Source organism: Arachis stenosperma, chromosome 3 (assembly GCF_014773155.1).
Source record: "Arachis stenosperma cultivar V10309 chromosome 3, arast.V10309.gnm1.PFL2, whole genome shotgun sequence".
NCBI lineage: Eukaryota > Viridiplantae > Streptophyta > Magnoliopsida > Fabales > Fabaceae > Arachis > Arachis stenosperma.
Window position 1 is genome coordinate 156,529,613 of NC_080379.1, and position 13,398 is coordinate 156,543,010.

The window sequence follows — 13,398 nt, forward strand, 5'->3', positions numbered from 1 at the left end:
TTCTATTTAGTCCCTTTAAAATTTTATTTCAAGTTCCACCACCGAAATTATATAATTAAATGTACCTATAAAGTTGACTTTATATTAACAATACCTCAGAATTAAATTCATTTATTTTTTCAAGAAAAAAATTACATTGCTATTACTACTTATGAATATAATCTGCGTGAAAGTGGTTACAGAAAAATAAAAATCTTGACATCATTTAATTTGCTTACTCATTCTTTTCTTTTCATCCTTTTTTGTTTAAGGTACTCTGCTAACTTTTATCCTAATAGCATATTGTATGAAAAATACGTAAATAAATAAAAAAATTTAAGAGGAGAACAATTTTATTAAATTTTGACAGTATATAATTAACAAAAAAAAAAAAGAATATTTTTATTATATTAGATAAAATTTCACACTATTAAAAGAGTAAATATTTAATTCGGTCTTTGTCCATTTTTAAGAAAGACAAAACGATTCTTATCAAAAAAAGAATATTTCGACTTTCAACTTTTTTATTTTGGGACAATATGATTTCTTTGTTAAAAAAATTATTTAAATAATAATAAAAATTGGTTTTGTGAGAATTTTATTTGTATTTTGTAAGAGTTTTAAATCTCCACAAACTATTAATAAGTTTGTTTTTAAAAAATTCCTTCATCAATAGTGGTTAAGTGAAGAAAAGCTATCAATGAAAATGATGCCACAAAAAATAGTAATTGTAATACAAATACTTTTTAAAAGAAAAAAATAACATCGAATAAGAAATGAAAAAAAAGAATTTTAATGTTGATAATATTGGTATTAGTGATGATGATGGTAGAGAAGATAATGATGATGATAAATCAATAAAAATAATAGAAGTAGGAGCCATAATAATGAGAATGAAGAAGGTAGTGATAGTAGTGGTAGTAATTAACTATATTATTAAAAATAATTTTGTGAAGGTTTAAAACCCTCACAAAATACAAATAAATCCCCCACAAAACTAATTTTTATTATTATTTGAATAATTTTTTTAATAGAAGGATCGTATTGTCCCAAAATAAAAAAATTGAGAGTCAAAATATCCCTTTTTTTTTAGGAATCGCTTTGTTCTTCGTAAAAATGGACAAAAATTGGATTTAATGTTTACTCCTATTAAAAATATTATTAATGGCCATTCGATTACTACAAATTACAAAAGTTGCTAATCCCTTAACGCTCTTTAAGATAAATTATAATGAAAATAACCTATATATATATATATATATATATATATATATATATATATATATATATATATATATATATGAGTGCTTATAATAATATTATTATAATCCGTATACGTTTTGGCATATAAAATTAAAAATGATCCGAAGTCCGAAGTCAGCGTTGACCCTATGACTTATTCGCAGTGATCATAACACGGTGCCACGTGGAGAAACAAGGTACGAAGGATGAGTCCATAACCATAAGCATGAAGCCGCCTTGAGCTTCTTCGATGATTCTTCGTCGTTCCCACGACTCTGTTGAAAGCCAGACTATTAATTAATAAGACGGAGTTATCCGATCCGACAATGAACAAGTCCTGTAAAATTTGTACATGAATCAAGAAATAAAATTAAATATGGGTTTGAATAGAAGCATTGCGGGGATGGATCCACAGCTGGCTGCGGAGAAAGCAGTGTCAGTGATTGGTCAAGGCTATGATCTCTGCAGCGACATAAGATTCTCCGCCTGCAAGTCTTCCACCTTGATCGAGATTGATCATAAACACACCAGGGACATGCTCTTCCCAGTTCCAGGTTCAATTCTTGTCCACAACGTTCCCTCTTCCATCAAGTGTGACAAAGGTGAACGCACAAGGTTCCATTCCGATGTTCTCACCTTCAACCAGGTCACTGCTAACTACTAACTAATTCCATCGAATAAAACAAACATATATGGTTCGGTAGGGATAATGAATTTGTTTTAATTGCAGATGTCGGAGCATTTTAACAGGCAGTTATCTCTGTCTGGGAAGATACCATCGGGAGTTTTCAATGCTATGTTTGACATGAGGAAGTGTTGGCCTAAGGATGCAGCTGCAACTAAGAGCCTTGCTTTTGATGGATGCTTCATATCATTGTACACCGTTGAATTGGATAGAACTAACTTAACCCTTTCCGATCAAGTCAAGAAAGATGTTCCTTCTTCCTGGAACCCTGCAGCTCTTGCCTCGTAAGTATTCTTCAGAAACAGAAACACAAACATGAAGCTTGTTCAATCAATTTAACACAGCATATGCTTGTGTTGTTCATCAGGTTCATTGACAAGTATGGCACCCATGTGATTGTTGGCGTCAAGATGGGAGGTAAAGATGTGGTCCACATCAAGCAGTCAAAGAATTCAGATCTTCCACCCGCTGAACTGCAGAAACTACTAAAACAACTAGCTGATGAGAGGTTTTCAGAGGATTCAAATCCATCTTCCAATGCCAATCCTGCTCAAATATCAGGAAAACTAAAGGCAAATATCAACCACCATATACACCTTCCATTTCATGGTAGAAAAAAGGAAGAAACCTCTAACATAATTCAACCATGTTTACTTTCAGGATGATCATGCCAAGCTGTGGAGGCAGAACCATTTTCCTCCTGCTGGAAGACCAGTTGTAAAAAGTCACTCCAAGAATGATGTTAGTATTTCTACGAATCTATCTCTATCTTTTTATTTTGCAAGAAAGTTGCAATTCCCATAACAAATTCTTTTGCAGGAAATCATGAGTGTTTCGGTCCGCAGGGGAGGCATTGATATTCGTCAGCCTTATAACCAGTGGCTTCAAACCATACTACAATCCCCCAATGTCATATCAATGTCTTTTGTCCCTATTACTTCCTTACTCAACTCTGTTCCAGGCAATGGATTCTTGAGTCACGCCGTTAATTTGTATCTCAGATGTGAGCAAACATTTCTGAATTACTTTTGGCACAAATATAGAATGAGTAATATAATATAATATAATATCTCTAGTACATGTTTTTCTGAAAGTTTTATGTATCAAATAGATAAACCTGCCATAGAGGATCTCCATCATTTTCTGGAATTTCAGTTGCCACGGCAATGGGCACCAATGTATGGAGATCTGCCTCTTGGATATGGCCACAAGCATAAGAAAAACATGTCTCCATCACTTCAGTTCAGTCTCATGGGACCCAAGCTTTATGTTAACACTGTCAAGGTAATTTCATTCAATTTAAGCAAGAAGCATATTATGTATCCAACTTAGAAATTTCCCCCAATTTTCTTTCTAGCAAGTTGAGTGACATTCATTATGCAGGTTGATTCCGGGAACCGTCCTGTAACAGGGATTCGTTTGTACTTAGAAAGCAAAAAGAATGATCACTTGGCAATCCATCTCCAGCATCTTGCAGAGATTCCTGGTTTCCTTGAAATCTCAGAAGACAACGGCTATGAACCCATCGATGAACCGGTCGAACGAGGCTACTACGAACCGGTAAAATGGAGCATGTTTTCTCATGTGTACACAGCACCTGTTCAGTACAACAGCTCCAGAATAGACGAGTCCACAGCCATAGTAACAAAGGCATGGTTTGAGGTGAAGCTTGTGGGAATGAAGAAGGTTCTGTTCCTAAGGCTTGGATTCTCAACCGTGGCATCGGCCAAAATCCGGAGATCAGAATGGGATGGACCTTCTACAATGTCTAGAAAATCAGGATTCTTCTCTGCCTTGATGAGCACAAAGCTAAGCAAAGAGTTGAAATCCTCGCCGGAGAAGGCGAATAAGGTAGAGATAAACTCAGCAATCTATCAAGGTGGTCCTCCAGTGCCAACAAGGGCTCCAAGAATGCTCAGCTTTGTAGACACAAAAGAAATGGTTAGGGGCCCAGAGGATACACCTGGATATTGGGTTGTCACAGGCGCAAAGTTGTGTGTGGATAATGGCAGAATCTCAATCAAAGCCAAGTATTCTTTGTTGACAGTTATACCAGAAGAAGCTATAGAGTAAGTAGCATTCGGGATTATAATATAGGATTACAATGTATGATTTAATATTATAGCCTGCTGTAAATACGTAACTTATTTTGTATGATTCATTCAAAAATGAGTGTCATCTGATGCAAAGTGAGCTAGATTTGTTTTGGCATAACTGCCATCAATAATAAAAAAAGTATCTGAATTTCGAAACACACAAAATCGTGTCGTTTTTTCCTTTTCGCTGATCCTGATATCTAACTCTACAAGTGGGCAACAGAGACTTATGTTTGCATCTTGGTATATCAGCAAATGCAACATGACACATTTGGCGAGTTCTGTAGAAGCATATAATGATTGATATGGGGTGCGGATATGGTACTCAACAAAAATAAGTTGAATGAGCGTCACATGTTAAAGGAGGACTCTTGTATTTAGTCAAGGTTGAAAATCTGTTAAAGTAAGTTTGGATTTGTGTAAAATTTTACTGCTGCTTTGACAGAAAAATGGGTCCAAATAACACACGTAACCGTTTTAACGGTAAAAACCGAACCAAGAGAAACTGAGAAAATCTCTCCATGAGAAAGGTAATTGCTTTTAATTACAACTCAGGTAAATATAAAATAATAAAAGAAACTGGGAAATTTTTCTACATGCAATCTGCTAGCACGCAGGCCTTTTTTTTTTAAACAAATTAAGAAAGTAAAATATGTTTTAGAGGGAAATGCGGGAATCGATGGAGTAATTAAGAAGAAAAAGCAAGAGAAGAATTTCAAATCCCTCAACTGATAAAAGAAAGAAATTATTATTATTCACATGCACTACATACTTGATTACATCTCATATCACAATAATCTTGCTTTCTTACTTACCGCTACTACATGATTTATATTTCTCAGGGACATGAACGTGACATAGGCATTACGCAATTACAATTCACAACAAAACGCAAACACAGGTTTGAAAACGAGAGGAGCAAAAACAAGGAAAAAAGTATCTTGTTTAACCAGTGATCTGAATGGGCTTAACATCAGGTTTCTTAACTTCTGCCTTGGGAACAGTGACAGTGAGAACACCATTCTCCATGGATGCCTTCACCTGATCCATCTTGGCGTTCTCAGGGAGCCTAAACCTCCGCATGAACTTGCCGCTGCTGCGCTCCACACGGTGCCAGGTGTCGTTCTTGTCCTCCTTCTCAACGTTCCTCTCTCCGCTGATCTGAAGGACACTGTTATCTTCGATCTCAACCTTCACTTCCTCCTTCTTGAGACCAGGAAGATCAGCCTTGAAGACATGAGCTTCGGGAGTCTCCTTCCAGTCCACACGAGTGTTGACGAACGCAGAATTGTCGGAAGAAGTAAGAGAGCTCGGGAATTGGAAGTCTTTGAAGGGGTCCCAAACGTCGAGGGAGAAAGGATCGAAGACGTTGCTCCTTCGGCTACCGAAGAAACTTGGAATCAGCGACATCTTTTCCTCTATTAGATGATACACTTGCTACTCCGAAAGATAGTGATTGTTGTTTGCTATCTGAGAACTGCTTCTGTATGCTTTCTTGATGATGAGCAAAGAGGACACATCGGGTATTTAAACTGCCATAGAGGACTCATCCGGTATTTTCTAGAAAGGCCTATTGATTCGTTAACCTTTTTTTTCCCTTTTTTAAGTATAAATAAGTAAATTTTTGTTTGGTAAATTCCAAGTTTCGAAGAGCTTCGAGTCTTTACCGTGGCTTTATTTGGATATAACAATTTTAGCCTTATAGAATCAAACAGAATGCTAACTCGTCCCAATGTCAAAATATTTCACTCATTTACAGCATGCATATTTTGGTGAATACTATATACATTAAGAAGTGAGGTTGTTATTTCCAAATACGATATTATTATTTTTATTTTATGTAATTTTTTAAAAATTATTTTTAATTTTCGTTATTTTATTTTTTTAATAATAAAAAATTGTATTAAAAATTATTTAGAGATAACGTATAATAGAAAAGTAATATTATGAAATTAAAAGTAAGAATATCCGCTCCCCAAACATTAACAATATTTTCATTAATACAACGAACCATATCATTATAATTTACATTTCACATTTACTTGTAAAATATTCTCTTGTGTAAAATCAATACATAATTTGATCATATTTAGATATTTTCCTCTTAGGTAAATATTCTCAAACGATAGCAAACATTATTTGTCAAAATTAAAAATTCATACATGACCAAAACATAAGCATATTAAACCTTCAATTTGGCTTTAATTTAAAGGTTTAATTACTCTATTATTTCCTATAGTTTCGTAAAATTTTTAATTAGATCTCTATACTTTTTATTTTAATTGAGTCTCTATACTTTTTTTTATTTAAGTTCCAGCACCAAATTTTTTTTAGTTAAGTCTCTATACAATTAAGTCAGTTACAACTAAGAGGGGTCTAATTAAAAAAAAAATCGGTGCAGAGACCCAATTAAAAAGAAAAAAAGTATAGGAACCTAATTGAAAATTTTGCAAAACTATAGGGACCAATAAAGTAATTGAACCTAATTTAAACTATTAGTAGTTTAAAAGAATTTAGATCATTTAAAATAAAAATATTGATAAACTAATAAAATGAGAGATTAATTAATCACCGTTAAAATTGTAATTTTCATTATATATTTATATGTAAATTTTATTATTTTAATTTAAAAATAATTAATTTTTTATTTTATCATTTTAGAAGAATTTGATCTAGTTCTGTTGAGTTAAGAAATTAACTAAAATAATTAGTGATGACAAATATTATTTTTAGGCAAAATAAATAATTAGTGTTGATTAATTATAATTGCATATTACTAATTATTTATAAAATATTGCAGGCCAAAATGTGAATTACAATTCAAATGGAATGAGAAATAAAACAAGGCTGATGGGTCAATAATATAAACGAAGCCCATAAGGAAACAAGGCTGAAAAATCAAAACAGGCAAAAAGGTAGTGATCCGATCCAAGTTCTGGTACTTCATTTGGTTCAAACTCCTTCCATGTGCTTCAACCAAAAGCAACGTTCACCTCTGTGAGTTGGTCAGAAACTCAAAAAAGAAAGAGAGAAAGAGCTTCTTTCCTAAGCTAGTAACCAAAGTAACCAAAGAAGCAAGAGAGAGAATGTTCAAACTTAAAAGACAGAATGTCAAATCAACAAGTTCAAGCCAAATCAAACTTAAGAAAAGATCAAAGGTAAACCATTTCCTCATACATGCAACTCAGTTTCTTCTCTTCTTCCCAACTCTCTGCTCAGTCCGAAATGGGATACAAAGGAAAGTTGGTTTCCGTTCTTCTCTGCTGTGTATCCACGGTCTCAAACTTGTCTTGGGGACCAAGTTGATTTTCAAGGGTTCAGATTAAGTTGACCACTAGAAGACTTTTGTGGTTGCTGCTTTATGGCTTTCGGCCAAGATGAAGGAGTCAGAAGCAAAGTTTCCACTCTAAAGTTTAATGAGAAAAAGTGAATCTGTGGGTTGGTGAAGCTCAAGGCTCAAGATGTTGACCTTGGAAGAAAAACCAAACAACATGCAAGGAGATAAAAGAAGTTTGGTGTTCATTCAGAAACCAAGGAGAGATAACCAGAGTATTGGAGTTTTGTTCTGAGAAGTGTTCTTTGAGAAAATTCAACTAATTGGACAGTGTAATCTAATCAAAGGTGCATTCCGCCAATATGAAGAACTGAATCAGAGGTTTGCTAATCTGGTTTTCGCATAGCATAAAGGTTGTTGATGAAGTCAATCTCCTTCATGTTTTACTGATTGTAATGTACTTTTCTAAGTTTATCTTTCTGTAATTTCTTGTGAGAAAATGCATTGCGAAAAAGCTCAAGTAAAAGCCATGAGTGGAAAAAAGCAGAGTGATACACTTGAGAGAAAAGCCTAGAGTTATTTTCTGATTTCTTTAGGTTGGTTAAGTGTCTTGTATCTTGTACCTGTTAGGTATCCCTTTCTTAGTTGGGTTAGCACTAAGAGTGAATAGTTAGGTGTTAGCATAGCCAATGTCAAGTTAGGTTAGAACTTGAGTGTAAAATTGGTGTATGTAATACTTTTAATTATAATGGAAATTCCTCCATTGTTGTGGTAGGTTGCATAGTACAAGACAACCGAACCAAGATATATACTGGTGTTAGCTTTTCTCTTCTTTGCTGTGTTCTGTTTTCTGATATTCATGAGACAAAAATAAATTGTCTCATAAATTTCTGCTGCTGAGTATAAACAGAATCAGAATTAAAAGTTTTGTTTTAAAAGGTTATAACAGCAACTCAAAAAAAAGCATAAATTTAACCCTTTTCTCTAAGCCTATCACAACCTTCAAATTCATATATATTAAATTGGTAAGAATTTTTCCTTTTTTTTATATATCGGTAAGCTGTTAAGAATAATTTTATTTATTTATTTTGGAAATATTACCGGTAAGAACGTATTTTTTGTCATACTGGTAAGAACTTGAGTTCTATTATTTATTCGTTATTGGGCTCATTGTTTCATTTTAATCAATCCTTAAGCCCTTTAAGTCATGGGCTTCACACAAGAGGCTGTAATGTTGAATCTAGAGCCTTCTGTAAACCAAAAAAAAATCTAGAGCCTTCTCGTTGTATCATGTTCTATTTCTCTACTAGTCCCAGAGGAATCCAGAACAGCTTCCAATTGAATAGATGAAGAAATAAGTAGGATATTTCTAGAAGCTACATCTTCATTCCGTTCCTCCATTAATCACTATAAATACCTCGTGTCCTCTCTCACCTTCAACATCATCGGGCACAAGCATTGACAACGACAATTACACCTACATTTTCTGCTTGCAAGTTACAACCTTAATCATCAAACAAAGAGAAGATGTCGCTGATTCCAAGTTTCTTTGGTGGCAGAAGGAGCGACCCTTTCTCCCTCGACGTTTGGGACCCCTTCAGAGACTTCCAATTCCCGAGCTCTCTTACTTCTTCAGAGAATTCTGCATTCGTGAACACTCGTGTGGATTGGAAGGAGACTCCCGAAGCGCATGTGTTCAAGGCTGATCTTCCTGGTCTGAAGAAGGAGGAAGTGAAGGTTGAGATCGAAGATAACAGTGTCCTTCAGATCAGCGGCGAGAGGAACGTTGAGAAGGAGGACAAGAATGACACCTGGCACCGTGTGGAGCGCAGCAGCGGCAAGTTCATGCGGAGGTTCAGGCTCCCTGAGAACGCCAAGATGGATCAGGTGAAGGCATCCATGGAGAATGGTGTTCTTACTGTCACTGTTCCCAAGGCGGAAGTTAAGAAACCTGATGTTAAGCCCATTCAAATTACTGGTTAAGCAAAAGTATGCAGTATACAGTGATCTAGTAATCTCTTGTTCTTGAATGCTGTAGTGTGCTTTTTGCATGTCATGTGAATAAAAGGGAAATTGAACGGTGAGGTTCTTGTATTGTATTTTCTGCGTGTTTTCGTAAATGCCGAATCAATTGGTCTTGTAACGTTTTTATATTATACATAGTTTAATAATAGCATAAGTAATTTTCAATACAACTTATATTCTAGGTACAAATCCGAGAATATCGAACCCAACGGCCGATAGGTACCCAATGCAACCGTGAGGCATAACATATAATCAATCACGAACTCATATAGGAGTGCTCCAGCCTCTGGTTGGAAGTTGAGGATGGTCTAATTCTATTCGTCTCTGTTTAAAGTGAACACACTGAACCAGAAACAATGCGATCTGTTGGTTAATTTAGCAGCTACTGAGTGAAATCCGAAGAAACAAAAGTTTAGGGATAAAAATCCCCTCGGACAATCCTGATTTTTTATCGTACTTAAGGGGATATCATTTGAAAATTTAGCTACATATCTTTCGGCGGATAGATAAATAATACAACACTTAAAAACATATCATAATGCATGAATATTAAAAGTATTTAATTTTGATGAATTTTTAATTTAAAAGATTTTTATATTTATATTTAATTATGTAATGTTATTTTAATAAAAATAATTTTTAATAGCCATAAAAAAACATATATGAATATATATTTTGGTGAAGACAATATGGCAATGTTTATTTATTGTTTTTTAAATATATAAATACAAATAGATACATATATAAAGATATACTATTTTATTGTTTTATTGTGTTGGTTGATATTAGACGAGATATATTAATATAAATTAAATATTAATTTTATTATTATAATTACTAATGATAAAAGAGTAAATATTTATATTTTATTTAATGTGTTTAAGTATTTTATTTTATTTAAAAAATACTATATATTTTTTATGTATATTTATATGTCATTATATATTTTAAAAATTTATGTCTTAATAAATAAATAATAAATATATACTATTATATTTATGTATTAGTGTCTGTCCTATCAAATAAACGCAGCATATAATAAATGTGATTTTCTATCAAAAGGGAAACAAAAAATTAGTTTGTCATCGTCCACTACTAAAATAAATTAAACGCACTATTATTAATTCTGCTGCTGCGTACTTGGACGCAAGTGGACTGAAGTTAAATTTAAGAGAACTAAAATAGTAGTAATAAAAAAATTAGTTATGCTATATATATAAGTCTTTTTAACGTATAAATTTTATAAATTAGGCCAAATTTAATAGAAGTTACGCTCACTCAAAAAAGTATGTTAACACGCGCATCACGTTTCTAAAGCGCTCCCTCATTATTATGAATGACTCTTCTTTTTCTTTCTTGATGAAAACTGTTAGAGGATCATTAGCATCAATTAGGATCAATTAGTATCGTCTGTATTTATGTAGTATATCTGTATATTAATTATAGGATTCTATGCCTTTATTACTCTGATTCATTTAGCACCTATAAATACCTCTTGTATACTATACCTTGGGTCATAAGCTGAATAATACACAACACACTTTTCTCAGATATCTCTCTTGTTTCTAACATGGTATCAAGAGCTTAGTTTTTTTTTCAATGAAAGTTCGTTCATAGTTCGTTGTTTTTCCTCTTTCGACAGTGTTCTTTGGCCTCTTTTTCGCTCCTTTTCTGACGCTTTGGTTCGTCACCGCCTTTACCATCGCCTTCGTCTCGTCGTTGCGAGTTCAACGAGTCCAGCCTCGTCGCTGGAAACCACCGCACGCACCGCCACGCGCCGTCTGAAGGTTGCCATCTGTTTGTTTTCCGAGCACTACTTTGTCCTCAGTTTTCAACTCCTCCCTGACGCTTTGGTTCGTCACCGCCGCTACCGTCGTCTTCTACTCGTTGCAACGTTTCCAACGCCACCGGAATCACCGCCATACGCCGCCGGACGCGCCGCCACGCGCTGCTCGAAGTTGCCTGCCCGGTTGCAGGCGTTCTCCTTCCAGAAGCATCCGTCGCCGTTGGATCAGCGCCTCAGATCAACGGCTTAGCAACGCGCCACGTGTCAGACAGAAGGGAGACGGACCGTGATCAACCAGCGCGCCCAACCCGACCCGAACCGCCAACCCGCGTGCCACCACCTGCTCCGTCAGCCGCTGACGTGTCTTGCATCTCAAATCCCTCCGTGCCACGTGTCATTGCCTGCTGACGTGGCTGCTGACGTGGCATCTGACATGGCTGCTGACGTGGCAAATAGTGGGACCCTCCCTAAGGTTTTTTGGTGAGCTCTTTCCGATTCTGCACTCCGATTTCTCTTTTTCTGCTTTGAAATTGCAGTTTACTCTCCTCTCTTTGCTCTCTGTGTCTACTTTTATGGAAAAGTCAAATAATTTTGCTGCCACAGACAGAAAGGATAAATTTTGTCGAAACTGCAACCGCTTTGAGCACCTCTTCTCCATATGTCCCTCTGTTGAATGTCGCACATGCCACCAGAAAGGTCATATTCGCTACCATTGTTCACAGTTGTTCTGCCGTTATTGCAAGCTCTCGGGACATTTGATTACTACATGTCCTACTCATCCTCCACGTCCTGCGCCTGCTTCTGCTGTTGCTGCTACTACTGAACCGACCACTGTCTCTCTATCTGATATTGCATCTCTTCTACAGCGTCTTCTCTCTGTTTCTGGTAATACTCTTGCTGCTTTATCGACCCCTCCAGGTACTTCTAAATAGTACTTTGACTCGGGTTGCTTTAATCACATGTCTCCGTTGCGTAATATTTTCTCGTCCATGTCGGCAACTACAAATGGACCTTCTGTCAATACTGCAAATGGCTCCTTCTTGCATGCAACACACAAGGGTTCTATATCTCAGTCATCTCTTAATCTTCCTGATACTTACTACATTCCCAAATTAAACTTCAATCTTATTTCTGTTGGTCAACTTGTTGATCTGGGTTTTGACGTCACCTTTTCTGTTTCTGGTTGTCGTGTACAGGATCCTCGGACGAGACAGATCATCGAGACTGGACGTAAGGTCGGAAGGTTGTTTGAACTCGAAAGTCTTCATATTCCTCCTGTACCAAATCTCTGTGCTGCTTCTTCTCCCTCTACCCTTCACTTATGGCATCAACGTCTTGGCCACACCTCCTTAGGAAAACTGCGTCCTCTTGTATCTCAAGGTGTTTTAGGTCAGGTTCCGAATGAATCTTTTGACTGCATTTCTTGCCAAACTGTCAAACAACCTGCTTTATCTTTTCACAATAATTCATCTCTTGCTTGCTCTCCTTTTGATCTCATTCACTCTGATGTTTGGGGCCCCGCTCCCACTGCCTCTATGGGCAGAGCTCGATATTTTGTCGTTTTCATTGATGATTATTCCCGTTTTACTTAGGTTTATTTGATGACTAATCACCATGAGTTACCTCAGATCTATATCAACTTTGCTACTATGATTAAAACTCAGTTTTCCAAGGCCATTAAGGTTTTCCGACGTGATAATACTATGAAATACCGTGATTCCAAACTCTTAGCCTTTCTTGCAGAACAGGGTACTCTGTCTGAGTTTTCTTGTCCTGGTACGTCTCAACAAAATGGTAGAGCTGAACGCAAACACCGTCACATTCTTGACTCCGTCCGTGCAATGCTCCTTTCTTCTTCGTGTCCTGAGCGTACTTGGGGTGAAGCTGTTCTTACTGCTGTTCATGTTATCAATAGACTCCCTTCTTCTGTTCTTGGTAATATTACTCCCTTTGAGCGTCTTTTTCATACCCCCCCAGATTACAGTTCTCTTCGAGTTTTCGGTTGTGTATGTTTTGTTCTTCTTCAGCCTCATGAACATAGTAAACTTGAACCTCGGGCTCGTATGTGTTGTTTTCTTGGTTATGGCACTGAACACAAGGGTTATCGTTGTTGGGATCCTCTTTCTAAACGTATTCGTATATCTCGTCATGTTGTCTTTTGGGAGCACTGGTGGACGAAATTGTATCTCTTTATAGAATATGATAATAGAATATGGTCCAAGATCAACTTCGTTCAACTGACCAGCAAGTGTACTGGGTCGTCCAAGTAATACCTTACGTGAGTAAGGGTCGAATCCACAGAGATTATTGG

The 13,398-nt window shown here is 36.0% G+C and overlaps 3 protein-coding genes across 3 annotated transcripts; 2 read left to right on the forward strand and 1 right to left on the reverse strand.

Annotated features, from left to right (window-relative positions):
* The first annotated feature begins 1,474 nt into the window (after nt 1-1,474).
* On the forward strand, nt 1,475-4,167 carry LOC130965227 (MACPF domain-containing protein NSL1). The gene is made up of 7 exons (XM_057889962.1): nt 1,475-1,867; nt 1,952-2,190; nt 2,274-2,478; nt 2,567-2,647; nt 2,726-2,909; nt 3,018-3,190; nt 3,290-4,167. Exons 1-7 carry the CDS (start codon nt 1,574-1,576, stop codon nt 3,977-3,979), a joined length of 1,866 nt encoding a protein of 621 aa, XP_057745945.1. The 5' UTR covers nt 1,475-1,573; the 3' UTR covers nt 3,980-4,167.
* A 564-nt stretch (nt 4,168-4,731) lies between these two features.
* LOC130965228 (17.3 kDa class I heat shock protein-like) lies at nt 4,732-5,511 on the reverse strand. Its single transcript, XM_057889963.1, has one exon. The coding sequence runs from the start codon at nt 5,410-5,412 to the stop codon at nt 4,948-4,950; it is 465 nt and encodes a 154-aa protein (XP_057745946.1). The 5' UTR covers nt 5,413-5,511; the 3' UTR covers nt 4,732-4,947.
* A 3,113-nt stretch (nt 5,512-8,624) lies between these two features.
* On the forward strand, nt 8,625-9,420 carry LOC130969330 (17.3 kDa class I heat shock protein-like). The gene has a single exon (XM_057895001.1). The coding sequence runs from the start codon at nt 8,804-8,806 to the stop codon at nt 9,257-9,259; it is 456 nt and encodes a 151-aa protein (XP_057750984.1). The 5' UTR covers nt 8,625-8,803; the 3' UTR covers nt 9,260-9,420.
* Nucleotides 9,421-13,398: the final 3,978 nt, after the last annotated feature.

What these genes read in the sequence shown, in the direction of transcription:
- LOC130965227 (XM_057889962.1), top strand. Translation starts at nt 1,574, where the DNA reads ATGAATCAAGAAATAAAATTAAATATGGGTTTGAATAGAAGCATTGCG. An exon ending in AACCCTGCAGCTCTTGCCTC is followed by an intron (nt 2,191 to 2,273) that starts GTAAGTATTCTT and finishes GTTGTTCATCAG; the next exon opens with GTTCATTGACAAGTATGGCA. An exon ending in CGTTAATTTGTATCTCAGAT is followed by an intron (nt 2,910 to 3,017) that starts GTGAGCAAACAT and finishes TGTATCAAATAG; the next exon opens with ATAAACCTGCCATAGAGGAT.
- LOC130965228 (XM_057889963.1), bottom strand. Translation starts at nt 5,412, where the DNA reads ATGTCGCTGATTCCAAGTTTCTTCGGTAGCCGAAGGAGCAACGTCTTC.
- LOC130969330 (XM_057895001.1), top strand. Translation starts at nt 8,804, where the DNA reads ATGTCGCTGATTCCAAGTTTCTTTGGTGGCAGAAGGAGCGACCCTTTC.